The sequence below is a fragment of the Neoarius graeffei genome, chromosome 10, assembly GCF_027579695.1.
Source record: "Neoarius graeffei isolate fNeoGra1 chromosome 10, fNeoGra1.pri, whole genome shotgun sequence".
NCBI lineage: Eukaryota > Metazoa > Chordata > Actinopteri > Siluriformes > Ariidae > Neoarius > Neoarius graeffei.
The window spans coordinates 36,440,618-36,457,993 of record NC_083578.1 but is presented as its reverse complement, the minus strand read 5'-3'; the positions used below and the strand labels follow the sequence as shown (position 1 = coordinate 36,457,993).

General features: G+C 41.0%; 1 protein-coding gene across 1 annotated transcript in view; it reads left to right on the top strand.

Moving 5' to 3' along the window:
- The window catches only part of si:dkeyp-117b11.1 (B-cell linker protein), a 262,865-nt gene that overhangs the window by 25,121 nt on the left and 220,368 nt on the right, over nucleotides 1-17,376 (top strand). The window contains exons 2-3 of the mRNA XM_060931747.1: nucleotides 15,504-15,529; nucleotides 15,642-15,676. Coding sequence (XP_060787730.1) covers nucleotides 15,504-15,529; nucleotides 15,642-15,676 — 61 coding nt within the window. The remainder of the gene's footprint in view (nucleotides 1-15,503; nucleotides 15,530-15,641; nucleotides 15,677-17,376) is intronic.

Sequence of the window (17,376 nt, the reverse complement as noted above, 5' to 3'; positions counted from 1 at the left end):
CGCGAGGGATTTCCCGTGAGAGGGAGGAGGAGTCTGCTGCTCCTCACTCTGATGCGGTGATGACGTAGACGGCTCGGTGAGAGCTGCTCCCGCCAATGCCACACCGGGACCTGCCCCTGCTGAACTATGGCAGGCCCCACTCTTCACTAAATGAGTCATTAATTCCCGAAGTCCCGGCCAGTCAGTCCCCAAAATTATCAAGTGGGTAAGGCGAGGATTAACCGCCGCCTTTACACTAAATTTCTCCCCTCGAAATAGATTGTGGACTGATATTAAAGGGTAGTTGTGAACATCCTCGTGCACACACAACACCTTCACCAATTGTACTCTCCCTAATGCCTTGTCTTGCACCTGGCTTTGGTGGATTGAGGTCTGATTACAGCCGGAGTCCACCAAAGCCTGATGTGTATCCCCTTGGATACTCACTGGTATGCGATATGCTCCGGCCCGATCGAGGGCGGTTCCTGGCGCGTTGGGGATCTGGACCACCACACCCACCTCCATGGCCGAGCACTAATGTTGGAGGTGCCCCGGCTCCCCGCAGCGCCAGCAAACCGGCCCGCGCTCTTTCTCTGCACCGGTGTTCTGGGGCTCATTCACCTGGGGGGGGAGAGACAGACATGGAAGTGGGAAACGGGAGGGCACTGCGGGTGCGGCGGGCTGGCTGGCTGGGGTGGAGCCGGCCCCCGCCTCCACGGTGAGGGAACGGGGCGAGGACGAGGAACAAAAGGGGAGGGGGGGAGAGAGGGAGGGGAGAAGAGGAGACATGCTGTCCTGCTGTCGGAACAGCTGCCAAATGGTCCTCCGCCAGCTCGATGGCCTGATCCAGCGATGCCGGGCGATGGCACTGGACCTGCTCCGCGGTTCCTTTGGGAAGTTGGGCGATGAACTGTTCCAGTACCACCAGATCGATGATTCCCTCGGCAGCTCGGTTGTCAGCCCTCAGCCACTGCCGACAGGCGTCCCTGAGTTGCTGGCCAAACGCGAACGGCTGGCCGATCTCCTCTAGGCGCAGAGCGCGGAAGCACTGTCGTTGTTCTGGGGTGCGCCCCACACGCTGGAGGACGGCCCAGTGGAGGTCTGTGTAGACCAGCTGGCTGTCGGCAGGGAGCTGTTGCACGGCCAGCTGCGCCTCGCGCTATTCCACTGGCCAGCCCCAGGCCTCTGCTGCCTGCTCAAAGAGCACGAGGAAGGCCTTGCAGTCGTCGTGCGGCCCCATCTTCGTTAGGGTGAGGTGGGGAGGGCACGTGGAGGTGCTGGACCCCGCCGACGCGAGGAGGTGCTGGACCCCGCCTCACGATCTTCCTGCTGCGCCAGTACCAGGGCTTCGAACCTTCGCTCCTGCTCCTTCCAGAGGGCAACTAGCGCCTGCTGCTGGCTCTGTTGGGCCGTGGCGAGGGCATGGATCAGGTCCTTGAAGGGGGAGGACTCCATGGGGTTGTTCTCCTCTGTGCTCCGATCCCGGGTTTCGGCACCACTGTAGGAATGAGAGCAGGTGGGTGGAGCACAGAAGTACGGCAGGCCAGAACTGAGTTCCAAAAACTCTCCATTTGCACTTTTCAGTGACCACCTTCACTCTCCCAGCCACGCACACGTACACACACAAGTTGTCTGGTTGGGGAGAGAGCTCCCTTCCTCTGCTCTCTCTCTCTCTCTCCTTTTATAGGTTGCGGTCACTGGGGAAGACACACAAACACAGGTTAACTACCATCAGGTGTAGTGATTCTGCCACTTACCTTCCCTGACTCCGTCCTCCGTTCACAGACCGCCGCTTGACCACGCCCCCGCTGCCACAGTAACCTTAGATAATGCTGTGTATTACTTGTTTTAAAAAAATCCTCCTCTTTTAAATTGTGTCATAGGCAAAGCTAAGCTCATGCAATTATTAATATGGATTTTTATAATAGACACCCTTATTTGTAGATGTGAGTTAAAATGGTTCCCTACAGCAAAGCATTCATCCTAACATCTGGCAATTGCAAGTGCATTTCCCTATGATGCCACAGCCACATAGGGAGGGGTGGCATACTCCCTCTCCCTGAACAATCATAGCAACACTAGCCAATCATTGTCATCTGTGAGCTCATGTATGCAGAAGTAGATAGATGGCGCTTACCTGTGAATGTGTTACACTGTGAATCCAGTGTTTTGAAATAATTTTTTTTTAACATGCCTCAGAGCTTCAGTCTGAAGGGTGACATAAGTACAAGGTTTTACAGCTGTAGAGGAAGGTGGATATACAAACAGCTTGGTAAACAGCAACCTTGGAATGTAGGTGGAGATTTTTGTTCTGAAAGACTCAGCAGCTCCCAAAAGCAGCTAATGCTTGATTTAATCAATTTGTGTTTTGAATTGGGGAATTATTGCAAGCAGTTTATGGTTAATTTTGAAGCTCCAGATAGACTGTCTTTGTTTTGTTGCTGTTAAGAGACAACACCATCCTGTTGTAAGCTCTAAAAACTGCAGCTAGATTGGACTGAAGGTCCTGTGAAGAATAAGTCATAAGGACATGGTTATCAGCATACTGTAACATGAAGGCCAATTCTCAAGACAGTTTTGTGATTGCTTGGAAGCAGGGGTGTAGGTGGTGGTGTCCTGGGGTGCCTGTGGACCCCCCCTTGTCGGACCATACAGTTTTTCAATAGCTGCATAAGAATATTAGAAAAGCGCCCACTGTAATTTTTCTAACATTTCATTTTAAACTAGGTTGTCACCTCAGCCTCATCAGGGTTTCTATAACCTTGTATGGACTTCCTGTGGTTTGGGCACGAAAACCCAGTTCTGCGCAAGCACAACACAATCACACTAGAAAGCATGGTCAAGCTGCCAGTGTAGCTGCAGTCTTTTTAGTTGCGAATTATGAGTATTTCCTCTTTTGTTAATAATTCGCCATGTCAAAACAAGCAAAATTTTCCTCCTTCTTTTGAGGTGAAGAGAGGTAAGCAATTTATTATATATTTTTTTCCATCAAAGTTGCATTTTGTGGCTTTGAAGCTAAGTTTTAGTATGCCGTTTCTAGAACACAACATCAAGAAAACGTGGAAGAAAAAGCAATAATGGAAGAGCCAGTTTCTAAGTTACCTAAAACTAGCAATGGCAATTATTTTTTGTTACATAATGTACTCAGGCTGCCAGTCAGTGTGTGACCCCCCCCGAAAAATCCTAGCTATGCCCCTGGGAAGCTTCTGATGTTAAAGAAGTTCTGATCCATCCTGAAGTATGATGTAATATAGTTAAGCTCTTTGTGGAAAAGGTAGATGAAAAGTGGGTGACACATCAAAGAAAGATGGTGAAGAGGACTTGAGTGCAAGACTGTTCATGACAACTGCAGTCCGAAACACATACATACCAACACGTAGTCCTGTCCTACCACTGTGCTGACAGGAATGGGTCCGACTCTTGACTTCCTATGGTCATGCAAGCCATTATCTTATCATAGAATGACTGAATGATGTTCACAAATTTGGTGGGGCAGCCAAATTTAAAGTAGCACATTCAAAATGAGCTCTGCATTCACACTGACTAATGCATTGGAGAGGAAAGTCAAATCACCCTTGGTCAATGAAATCAAGTCAATTTATTTGTAAAGTGCTACTAACGAGACATTGTTGCTAAGCAGCTTGATAAAGTAAAAATTTTAAATACATGAACTAACACATTTTTCCCAAATAAACTTATCCCTAATGAGCAAGCCTGAGGTGATGGTGGCAAGGAAAAACTCCGAGACAACATAAAGAAAAAAACTTTGAGAGGAACTAGACTCAAAAGGGAACCCATCCTCATTTGGGTGATAACAGATTGTGTAATTATAAATAACTCACTTCTATAAGTGTGCCCTACATGGTCAAATCAAGTCAGTTTATTTGTATAGTGCTTTTAACATTGTCGCAAAGCAGCTCATCTCATCTCATTATCTCTAGCCGCTTTATCCTTCTACAGGGTCGCAGGCAAGCTGGATCCTATCCCAGCTGACTACGGGCGAAAGGCAGGGTACACCCTGGACAAGTCGCCAGGTCATCACAGGGCTGACACATAGACACAGACAACCATTCACACTCACATTCACACCTACGGTCAATTTAGAGTCACCAGTTAACCTAACCTGCATGTCTTTGGACTGTGGGGGAAACCGGAGCACCCGGAGGAAACCCACGCGGACACGGGGAGAACATGCAAACTCCACACAGAAAGGCCCTCGCCGGCCCCGGGGCTCGAACCCAGGACCTTCTTGCTGTGAGGCAACAGCGCTAACCACTACACCACCGTGCCGCCGCAAAGCAGCTTTACAGAAAAATAAAGACTTTAAAAATATGAGCAAATTTTACCCCTAATAAATTTATTTATTAAAATCTCCCTCAGACAACATGAGAGGGGAACCAGACTCAAAAGGGAACCCATCATCTTCTGGGTGATAACAAATAGCATGATTATAAATATCTTACTTCTATAGCCATGTCCTATATGGTCACACAGTACAATTATGTAAACGGGAAATTCACTGTAGTTTTAACATGAAGTCAATTTTATTGAAGCTATCAACTGTTCATTGATGGAGACGCGAGTGCAAGAAAACTGCAGTCTTAAACTTATCATGGAAATTGTAGTCCTTAGCAATCATAGCAAAACTGTAATTGTCTAGAACCATCTTCCAAGCGCATCTTTCAACTGTCCGTATGGGGCCATCCTCCATAGGAGTGATGTGATGAGACTCCAGCCAGATGTACAGTAAGGCATCAGAATGGATCAGACAGGCCTGAAAAGCAGAAGAGGTTAGCATCACTGGCATCTCAGGATCGACATGTAACTTGACAGAGAAAGACAGACAGATGGGGGGGGGACACAGATTGTTGGGTATGTCTGTCACCTAATAGTTAAGAACCCTGAACATGGTGTGCTGAGTGCAAGCAGGGACTTCACCAAGACTAATCATGTTGGCATAACTAAAAGGGAGAGCCAGAAGGTAACACAGACATGAGGGTGATCTGGGACATAAAGCAGCCAGCCACTTCACTGTCAACAAACCCGATCCCTATGCTTTGCGACTGCTGGTCACCTGGCCCCTCCTCCTCTCTGCTCTTCCCCAGCCCACTCAAAACTGCTGTCTGTCCTGGTTCCCTGTTGGTGGAATGACCTTCCCATTGAGGTCAGAACTCTCGACTCCCTGACGACCTTCAAGCGCAGATTGAAGACTCACCTCTTCAGGTTGCACCTCTCCCCTGCTTCTCTGCCCACTGTGTAGCTGCATTTTGGTCTAGACCAACCCAGGATATATACTGTCTAGCCTGGGGTTAGCTGTTTGAGTTCTCTATGTAGGTGTACTTTTTATAATTGGTTTGTTTCCTTGGCTGTTTGAGTATTGATACTTCAACAGAATATTACAATGAGTATTATTGTCACTTGTTCAGTTGGCACCAGAACTTTCTTGTCGAGAAGTACAGCGCTTTGTGTACCTGACTTTTGCACTCATCGCTCTGGATAGGAGCATCTGCTAAATGCCATGTAGTGTAATGTAATGTAACAAAGGCATGAACTATTTTTTTTTCTGCCTCATGTATTGACATTTTTCTTATCTTAGTAATATTTCTGAGATGAAAGAAGGCTATCCTCACAATATTATCTACATGTACACAAGTTTCAAATGAAATACTATAGTCAGTGATCATTCCAAGGTCTTATACTGCTGTACATGAAGAAAAAGGCCATCCAAAGTTATGTAATCAGAAAACTTACTTCTATGTGGTCTTAGTCCAAGTCTCTGTGCTACTGATACATTTCATGGATGTTATTCCTATGTAGGCATGAGCATAACTGCTGTGCCACAGCTTTTTGTAGGATCTTGGAGATTAAGGGGAGGTTTGATGTCAGCCTATAGTTGGACAGCTGACAGGAGTCGTGGTAAGATTTTTTTTTTTTTTAACCAGATGTCTGATAGCTGCCAATTTATAGGATTTGGGTACATGGCTAATTCTAAGGGGGAGGGGGGGGGACTATATATTTTTAGAAGAGATTCAATTGCTTCTGGTATTATCTGTTCGAAGAGTCATGTAGGTAAGGGATCTAGTATACAAGTTGAAGATTCTGATGAGGAAATTAGTGAAGTTAGTTTGATTTCTCTAAGGGAAGTAAAACATTCTAATCGCTGATCTGATACAGGTATATTATCTAAAGGGTTACTTATTGAGTTGTCTAGCTTTACATTATCTGTTTGAATTTTTTGTCTGATATTTTCAATTTTGCCATTGGAAAAAAAAGTCTTGGCTACTACATACTGAAGGTGTGTTTTGTTTCTGTTTTGATCTTATTCCTACTTAATTTTGCTCCAGTATTAAATAATAGTCTAGGAGTATTTTTGTTATCCTCTATTAGGGTGGAGAGATGCATTGATCAAGCAGTACTAAGAACTTTTGTTTGACACCATTTCCATTCTAATTTGAATTGTCAGTTTATGTGTGTGTATATATATATGTATATATATATATATATATATATATATAAAAATCTCATCTCATTATCTCTAGCCGCATTATCCTGTTCTACAGGGTCACAGGCAAGCTGGAGCCTATCCCAGCTGACTACAGGCGAAAGGCAGGTCGCCAGGTCATCACAGGGCTGACACATAGACACAGACAACCATTCACACACTCATTCACACCTACGGTCAATTTAGAGTCACCAGTTAACCTAACCTGCATGTCTTTGGACTGTGGGGGAAACCAGAGCACCCGGAGGAAACCCACGCGGACACGGGGAGAACATGCAAACTCTGCACAGAAAGGCCCTCGCCGGCCACGGGGCTCGAACCCGGACCTTCTTGCTGTGAGGCAACAGCGCTAACCACTACACCACTGTGCCACCCCATGGTTTTCCCCAAAGCGTTTTAGCGTATCGGGCCTGATACGCTTGCTCTGCCTGCCGATACGCTTAGTCGCTTTAGTTAAAATCCGATACGCTTAGATTTGTACCAATTCGTTAAATTTCCTACCCACAAGTAACTAGATACATAGGAGAGCAAATAACAGATCCATTTACATATTGATTGATATTTGTGTCAAACAAGCGGTCTTTTTTTTCAATGTTTGTGTTGATTCTGTCAAAGTAATATGTCCGCATGGTATGATGTAAACAAACTAATCTGTTGGCTGTGTCAAGATCACGTGTTCAAACCATCCAATAAAAATATCGAAAGAAAACGTCAGACATCCCGGAAGTTTCTGATTCATTATAAGCAATCTCATTTGCTGCCGATGTTGTCCCGCACCAGATGGAAAAAGCCGACTGATTTTTAAATCACAAAAGTTTGACCTAGTCTATTATCATTCATGAACGTGTTTATAAGTACATAATCTTTCTGCAAACTTAAATGCATGAATTAAGTTTTCTTTTCCTTTAAATGTTTTAATCTTAATCTAGCCCATTTAATAAAGTGCAAAAATTTAAACTTTATAATATGCAGTTGCCTTACTTTTCTTTTCAGTGTATCTTAGTTATACATGTATTATGGTAATTGCATCAGAAACGTTCTAAACCATTAGTTATAGTAATACAGCAACTTATTTTAAGGTGGCAGTTCTTAGGTTCAGATACCTTTGTGATCAACAGGAGGTCATGATGATCGATTCTCTTCATTGGATTGCATAAGATGGCGCAAACCACTGTTCATGCACATTTTTGTTAACACTACTTGATCATAGATAATTAAGGTATCCCCGTAGATTTTCAATCGATCATATACCTAAGTAATCTATAACAAAACAGTTTAACTTGCATGTTGAACTTTAAGGTGAAATTTCAATCGTGTATACATTAATACTATTCAGGTCAGAAATCATTGAAACACTGGTAAAATCTATCCTATAATCATGTATCTAAAACCTCTCAGAGACCCTGAAAATGCACCTGAGAGCATCTGTTTTCAAAAAAAAAATTTCCGGTGGGGCATGCCACCCCCCAGTTTCATTTCGCGCCGTTGGCGCGCAATTGTCTGTGTTTTATCATGCCAGAATTTAGAGCTTTAAATTTTTTTCTGGGGAAAACACTGCCGCCCCATATATATTAAAAAAAAAAAAAACACCACTGGAATTACAGCAGAGAGATTATTACAGCGAACAAATCCAAATTGTCAGGCTATAAACAGCATCAAAAAACAGGCAAGGGTCAGGCAAGGCACAGACCAAAGGGCTAAGAGCCAAAATACAGCTGAAAAACTAGAACAGCAATATAAACAAAAAGCTTTGTATGAATAGCCAACTCGGTACTGAGTACATACTTTGCATGTCATGCATGTAGAGTCCTTCTATACTGCACAGTAATGAGGCAATGATATGGAACAGGTGTGTGATAATCAGTGTGGCAGCAGGGGGTGTGGTCAAGTGCCAGTTTGTGAATAGAGGGCAAGGCCAGGGAAAGTCAGTGGCAAAGTGATCACACCTGTGCCTTATTAATGGCGCGCGCACGCACGCACGCACACATACGTGTGTGCGCCCCTGTCCTATAGTGACAGCTGAGAGTTTATATGGTGGAGGAAGTAGAGAGGAGGGACAGCTTCCTTGTGTGTGTGTGTGTGTGTGCGCGCACGCGCATATGAGAACAGAATTTTGATGCTGAAAAGTGTAAATAAAACAAGTGCCCTACAATCAACTTGCCTGTCACAGTGCTTCAGTGTACCACCCCATTGCAGGGATTTTTACAATCATTATTCTGGAGACTGAGAGCAGTGTGCAGCAGCTGTGTTTGAAGGCCACTCTGAATTCTGGGAAGTAGAGTTTTGTGTGTGAGTAGGTGCAGACATGACAGGAGCTACATTATCTAAAGTACAGCAGAATGTTGACTCTAAGCATTCAGTTGCCTGATCAAGTTCTGTGGAGTCTGACAGTGATCTAATCAAAGTTGATAACTCTGGTAGACTACTGATAAAACTTTGTGTAGTAGTTGATGTGAATGTACATTTGATGCAGTAGTGTGGCAAGGTGCATATATTATTGCTAAGACATATTTCGAATCGGGTGAGTTAATGATCTGAAGTAGCTTTAGACTGTGGAAGTGTGACTATATTTTCTACATTTAATCCGAATGTTAGTATTAGATTGAGAATGTAACCACCATTATGAGTAGGTCCTATGACATTCTGATTAACCCCTACTGAATCTAGAATGGACACCAGTGCTGTTTTCAGAGAGTCTTCCAGGTTATCAAAGTGAATATTAAAGTCACCAACAGTTAAGGCTTTGTCTAAAGAAAGAACCAGGTTTGAGATTAAATCTGCAAATTCTGAAAGAAATGTAATGTCATGTAATATTAAAATGCAGACTTTTAGCTGTGATTTGAGAGTATCTACATCCAAATCAGCTGAACAGTGTTATGAATTACAGCACATTTTATGTGCTGGAACAATTGTTGGACAGTTGCCTTCTCAGCTGTTCCATTGCCAGGTATGTCTTATTTCCTCATTACGAGTAACTAGTCTAGAGTTGATTTTTGCATTTGAAATCTGTTGTTGTTAACTCTCAATATGAAGGCCAAGCAGCTGCCACTGCCAGTGAAGCAACCGATCATTAGGGTGAAAAATCAAAACAAACCCAGAAAGCTAACTAGAAAAGCACTCGGAGAGTGCAGACCTCTGCTAAGAATCCTTTAAAAAAAATCCAGGATCCAGAAGGTGACCCGGATCACTGCCAAAATTTAATGGATTGTTACTTGTGCCCAGTCACACCTGGAAAAAAATTTCAGAGCAATCCGTTCATAACTTTTTCCGTAATGTTGCTAACAGACAAACAAACCAACGCTACCAAAAACATAACCTCCTTGGCGGAGGTAAATATTCTTTCTTAAAAAGAAAGAATGCACTAGTGAGTGCAGGAATACCAAAAACTATATTATCTGCTCCGATTCAGCCAAATGCTTCAAAATTCCTTGGACAGCATTTCCCAGTGTAGAGTGCATCAAAGCATACTTCAAAAATAACCCAAGACTTTTTTAAGGCAAAGAAATTAAAAGTTCTACAATGACTGTCAATCACCTGACCTGGCCAGTTGAGCATGTAATTCACTTGTGAAGGCAAAAAGCCCAAAGAACATGTAGGAACTGAAGACAGCTCAGGGCTCGACATTAGCACTTGCCCGATGGCCCGGCGGTGTTTTTTACATCTTTCGGGCCAGTTCAGGCCACTAAATTTGGCCAAACAGTGGCCTGGGCGGGCCAGTACGTTTTCGATACAAATTAACAAATTTTATTACTCATATTTTACCCAGAATTGTGAAGAAATTGTTCGTAAAATGCACCTTTTCCATATGAGGTCCGCCATCTTTGTTTTTGTCCCGCTCTGTCCCGCGGCAGGAGTGTGTCGTCTTCGTGCATCTTCGAGATGTTCAGCGCTGTTCGGAAGCATCATTTTGTCAGGAAAATAGCATCTTGTAGACGAAGACGGTTGCAGCAAGGAGACCATCAGAACGGTGAAATTCAAATAGAAATATGTTCAAACTCCACGCTCCCCAACCTGGCCAAAGGCCAGGTAAACAGTTTAAATACGATCATGCATAAATTAACTATTGGGTGTTAACGAATGGCTTCATTTTGAACTCGGCAGCCAATCAGAGCGCGCGACGTCACGCTCGGTTTACAACTCGCCAAATCGTAAAACAGCATTTCAACACACGCGCTTTAGCTTCAGATGGTGTAAAATCGTTCAGACTTTGCATATTAATATCAACATTTCAGGATACACTGCCAAGAAATATGGCTACACGTGTATCAACTTTTAGTGATTAAAGAATGAATTATAAATGTTGGTTGCTATGACTGAAATAGAAGAACAGATAAAATAATGTGGTAAATTAGATCTGATCCCATATATTATTCAAATATCCAAAGATGATGAAATCTATCAAAATAGCCAAACTAGGTCTACATTAGTTCATTACAACAAAAATAACTATTCTGACCCTCTCTGGTACAACCAGATCATGCTAAACCCAGTATACCCTCAGTTGCTAGGGTATCTGCTGTTGCCATGGCAACAGTTTATGCAAATGAGCTGAATTTGCAAAAATGTACTACTAGTTCCCCCAAGGACATATCCTGAAAATTTGGTGTTTATATCTTGTCTTATTTAAAAAATACAACATTTCACCCCTTTTTGGCTCACTTGAGCATACCTGTTAATTAGCTAATTAACAGGTAATTAGGGTTATAAATCACCCCCGAGCAGGTAAGGCTTTGCAAAAATCTCACTAGATTATTCCCCAAAGTCCACCCTTTCAGGAAATGTATGGTTTGTCAATGATTCTCATGATATTTTATTAATTAAGAAATAAAACTTCTTCATCGGCATTAAAAATGCCCATTTAAATCCAGCATGATAAGGGTTAGTATGCCACCCTCACCTTTCATCCAGACTTGGGACTGGCCTGTGTGTGTCTTGTGGCCATTATATAAAGGTGTATTTAAAAAGTTAATTGTACTTCTATTTCTATAAGAATATCTACAGTGGTGAGAATTCAATATCTACAATGTTGAGAATATATGAGCCAAAGTTGAAACCATGACAAAAAGGAAAATATTTCTACATCACACAGGGTGGGTTACAGGCAAAGCTTATTCTATAAACAAGTTAGTTGCATGGTGAGGCAAAACTTAGCTTATTCTAAAACTTAAACAATTAATGTAAAACAGTAATCAACAGCATGTGTTAAACGAACAGAGAACAAGAACAAAGGAAATTTTTAAATGTAACTAAGAAACTGATAGAACAAGAAATGCAATCAATATAATATATCAATGTGAACAAACAATAAAGATATAATAATGTTAGTAAAATATGAATAATCTTATTTTCATTAATTTCACCTTAAAATGCACCAGAATGCACGAATATGAATTGAAAAATCAAAATTTTCCAGGGGAAGGCCCCTGGACCCCCCTCTTTGTACAAGCACCTGCGGTGCTTGCAGCGGCTGCCTGTAGCAGCCGTGGTTCGGGTACCGCACACATTCAGGCCACCACATTTTCCATTTGGGCCAGTAACTTTTCAATTCCACTGGCCCAATGGGCCACCAGTGGTAAATGCTTGATGTCTAGGCCTGACAGCTGCAATAAGGGCCTGGCAGAGCATCACCATGAAAGAAACTCAGCATCTGGTGATGTCTATGGGTGCAAGATATCGGGCAGTTACTGACTGCAAATAATTTTGTAGACATGAAACATTATTGTCATTTTAGCTGCATAGCATATTGGAGTTGAAATAAAATAATGAATGTAATCTGAAAGACTTTTGGCATTATTTTGAGGATATTTACATCCAGATCAGGTGAACAGTGTAAGAATCACAGTACTTTATACAACCCCATTTCCAAAAAAGTTGGGACACTGTGTAAAACATAAATAAACATAGAATGTGAAGATATGCAAATCATGGAAACCCTGTATTTCATTGAAAATAGTACAAAGACAACATATATGTTGAAACTGAGAAATTTTATTGTTTTTTTGAAAAATATATGCTAATTTTGAATTTGTCAGCAAGACATTTCAGAAAAGTTGGGACGGGGCAACAAAAGACTGAGAAAGTTGTATAATGCTAAAAACAAACAAACAAAAAAAACCCTAATTTGGTTAATTGGTGACAGGCCAGTAACATGATTGGGTATAAAAAGAACATCCCTGGGAGGCGGAGCCCCTCAGACGTGAGGGAGGGGTTCACTGCTCTGTGAAAGGCTGCATGGGCAAACAGTGCAACAATTTAAGAATAACAGTCTTCAATGTTAAATTGCAAAGAATTTGGGGATCACATCATCTATGGTACATAAAATCATTCAAAGATTCAGAGAATCTGGAGAAATATCTGTATGCAAGAGACAAGCCTGAAAACTGACATTGGATGCCTGTGATCTTCCAGCCCTCAGGTGACACTGCAGTAAGAGCAGACACATGTCTGTAGTGGAAATCACTGTATGGGCTCAGGAACACTTCAGAAAACCATTGTCTGTGAAAACAGTTCATTACTGCATCAACAAATGCAAGTTAATACCATATATAAACAATATCCAGAAACACCGCCACCTTCTCTGGGCTCGAACTCTTTTATGATGGACTGAGGCAAAGTGGAAAATTGTCCCTAGGTCTGATGAATCAAAAGTAGAAATTCTTTTGAGAAATCATGGACACCACATCCTCCAAGCTAGAGGAGAGGGACCATCCGGTTATCAGTGCACAGTTCAAAAGCCAGCATATGTGATGGTATGAGGGTGCATTCATGCACATGACATGGGTAGCTTGTACATCTGGGAAGGCATAATTAATGCTGAATGATATCTACATGTTTCAGAGCAAGAATCTGGCATTCAGACAAAATCTTTTTCAGGGAAGGCCTTCCTTCTTTCCACAAGACAATGCCAACCTGCTTTCTCTGCACATATTAATACTGCATGGCTCTGTAGTAAAAGAGTCTGGGTGCTAAATTGGCCTGCCTGCAGTCCAGACCTGTCTCCCATTTAAAATATTTGCCGCATTATGAACCGCAAAGTACAACGAAGGAGACCTCGAACAGTTGAGCAACTGAAATTGTATGAATGGGGCAAGAATGGGACATTTCTCTTTCAAAACTACAGCAATTGGTCTCCTCAGTTCCCAAATGTTTACAGAGTGTTGTTCAAAGTAGAGGTGATGCAATACAGTGGTAAACATGCCCCTGTCCCAACTTTTTTGAAGTGTGTTGCTGAGATCAAATTCAAAATGAGCACGTTTTTCAAAAAAAAAAAAAAAAAATCAGTTTCAACATTTGATATGTTGTCTTTGTACTATTTTCAATGAAATATAAGGTTTCCATGATTTGCAAATTGTCACATTGTTTTTATTTACAGTTTATACGGCATCCCAACTTTTTTTGGAATTGGGGTTGTATATACGTGATGTGCCACTTTTTAGATGTAGTGGTATGCCACATATTTAAAGTGCTGTGATTCTTGCACTGTTTTGAATGAAAATACCCTCAAATTGTCTCACTGTTGAGAAAGCACATACACCCAGAAGATTGATGCTTGCACCCGGAGGAGGTTCAGCCATACAAAGACGAGCCTTTTACTAATGCTGAGTCAGTTAACTATGGAGTATGATTCTTCCTAGTGGAGCTGAACAGGCCTCTGGGACAAGGCACACTGGCCAAGGACTGATCTGATGGCCAACTCTATGCATTCTCACATCCTTCACTGATCCTGCAAATGCTACACAGCATTCAGTAGTCAAACCATAGTGGTCTATTTAAGGCCCCAAGAGGTCACGTTTAAGGGTGTCAGTGATCATCTTCTGGACAACTGTCAAGTCAGCAGTCTTCCCCATGATTATGGTTGCGTGTACTGAATTTGAGAAATTCATGGTATTTTAAACTGTTTTACTCATTCAAAATGAAGTATTCTCATATTTTGAGATTTTTTTTTGCACTGTAGGCCATAATTATCAAAATTAAAAAAAAAATGCTCAACATTTTAGTTTCCATGTAATGAGTCAAGAATATATAAAATTTTCACTTTCTTAAATAATTGATGGAAGATATTGAACTCTTGCATAATATTCTAATTGTCTGAGATGCACTAGTATATTACCATGTTCTATGAACTCTGGATAACCACCAGGGATGATGTTTTAACACCTGGATACCACCATGTATACAGAATTCCAGACCATGTATACTACAAAAATGTTTTAGAAAGTGGAAATATCTTGAATGTAGTCAACTTTATCGAGTATTTCCAATTCTAGGATTTCAATAAACCAAATTAAAAGATTATTAAACTGAGTTCAACCCATTTCTAGACTCTTTTTTTTACTAATTTCAAACATGAAATAATCTTGTTCTATTCATAATTTTGCTCATGTTGAGCATTAATTTCTAGAAAGATAGAAAAAATATCTGCCAATAGAGTCTGAAAAGATTAAAATGACTAAAATGTCTTGAAATAGGTTTAATAATCTTAAATTTGGTTTATTGTAATATTCTACTAAGAAATACTAGAAAAACATTTACTATATTCAATATATTTTCATTGCCAAGATATCAGTTTTTGTGGTATATTTATTTACTTGTAAGTCAATTGAGGGAAGAACAATGCATCTGGCCAAGGAACAACTGAGCACCCAGTTGTCCGATTACCTCTGATCCCTTAAAAAGATAGGACCACATATAAAAAAGTGTAATCCCTGTAATTATTATACCATTCACCCAATTTGTATCATAATATTAAAGCTGAATGTCTGCCCTTTGAGCTCATATAATTATATTGGTAATATTAAGTTGAACTCCAATATACTGTGTATTTGTGGACCTGACTGTATTAGAATGAGCACATTTAATTAATATAAACCTGGGATTTGCCTTGCAGCCAGCACCACTATTGTGGAAAATTAACCAATGCCTTCTGACTAATCAGATTTAAGATTTCACCTGTGTTCACAAATTATGCACACATCCATTTTCAAATTGTATTCACAAATTATGCACATATCCTTTTTTCCAGAGTTTCTTTGAAAAGCTGAAAAACTTGTAAGTATTTGAAAATTATGCTTCCTTCAGCTGCTATTTGATCACAGTTTACTATTCATATTCTGTGTCATGTTTTTGATAGTTACATTATTCTTAAATATTTCTTGTGCAGACACTGTGGACCTCCTGCTCCACCCAAAAGAATAGGTACGGTCTAATTATACTCTAATAATTTTGTGATTAAAGTTATGCTGATTCATTATTTGTTCTTAAGACATTAATGGAGAGGAATTTCTAAAACTTCAAAGCAAGTATTAAAGTATATTTTTTGGTAGTTATGGATGTAACTGTGGTTCCTTGAACACTGGATAATAACCAGGGTTAGTGTTTAACACCTGAATATGCTTTTGCGAGTGTGCACACCATGCTGAGATCAACAAAGTCACAATGTGACAGTTGTTTAGTATTTGCTCTAAATGCCTTCACATTATGTCATTTCTTTCCTAAATTCTAAGTATGGTAAAATCCTTTTTCCTTTAGTAAATGAAATGATCGTGTTTCCTCAAGTTCCCCCATATTATGTGACATTTTGTATAAGGATAGGAAACCCTATGACAAATATGAAAATAAAATAAATCAGGAGGGGGAGCAAATATTTAATAGTACTGTACATCTCCACGGCCCTGCCAGAAAATGTCTTAGCTTTGATTACAGCATGCATTTGCCTTGGCATTGTTTCAATAAACTTATGCAATGTCACAACATTTATTCCAGTACACAGTTGTATTAATTTTTCACCGAGATCTTGTGTTGAGGATGGGAGAGTCAAACCACTCTGTAAAATCTCCTCCAACACATACCAAAGATTCTCAATGGGGTTAAGGTCGGGACTCTGTGGTGGCCAATTCATGTTTGAAAATGATTCCTCATACTTCCTGAACCACTCTTTCATAATCTGAGCCCTAATTTTATGCCCATGCCATCAGGGAAGAAACAATCAATTGATGTGATAATGTGGTCATTCACTATATTCCGGTCATCAGCTGACTTCATTTTATTTCCCCATAACGTTGCTGAGTCACAGCCTGACCAACTGAAATATAATATCTCACAACCTGACCAACCCAGATCATAACACTGCCTCCAAGGCTTGTATACCGGCCATTATGCATGATAGATGCATCGCTTCATGTGCTTCTCTTCTTACCTTGACACACCCATCACTCAGGAATAGGGTAAATCTGGACTTATCAAACCATGTGACCTTTTTCCATTGCCTCAGAGTCCAATCTTTATGCTCCTTGCAAATTGAAGCCTTTTCTCCTGATTAATCTCACTAACAAGTAGTTTTCTTATGGCCACACAGCTGTTTAGTGAGTTCTTATCACATTGTGAGTGGGGAAATGCTTTTAATTTCACTTTTAAACAAGCTTTCTACTGGTGGGTGTTTTTTTTTTTTTACAACCCTGATTCCAAAAAAAGTTGGGACAAAGTACAAATTGTAAATAAAAATGGAATGCAATAATTTACAAATCTCAAAAACTGATCTTGTATTCACAGTAGAACATGGACAACATATCACATGTTGAAAGTGAGATATTTTGAAATTTCATGCCAAATATTGGCTCATTTGAAATTTCATGACAGCAACACATCTCAAAGTTGGGACGGGGCAATAAGAGGCTGGAAAAGTTAAAGGCACAAAAAAGGAACAGCTGGAGGACCAAATTGCAACTCATTAGGTCAATTGTCAATAGGTCATTAACATGACTGGGTATAAAAAAAGCATCTTGGAGTGGCAGTGGCTCTCAGAAGTAAAGATGTGAAGAGGATCACCAATCCCCCTAATTCTGCACTGACAAATAGTGGAGCAATATCAGAAAGGAGTTTGACAGTGTAAAATTGCA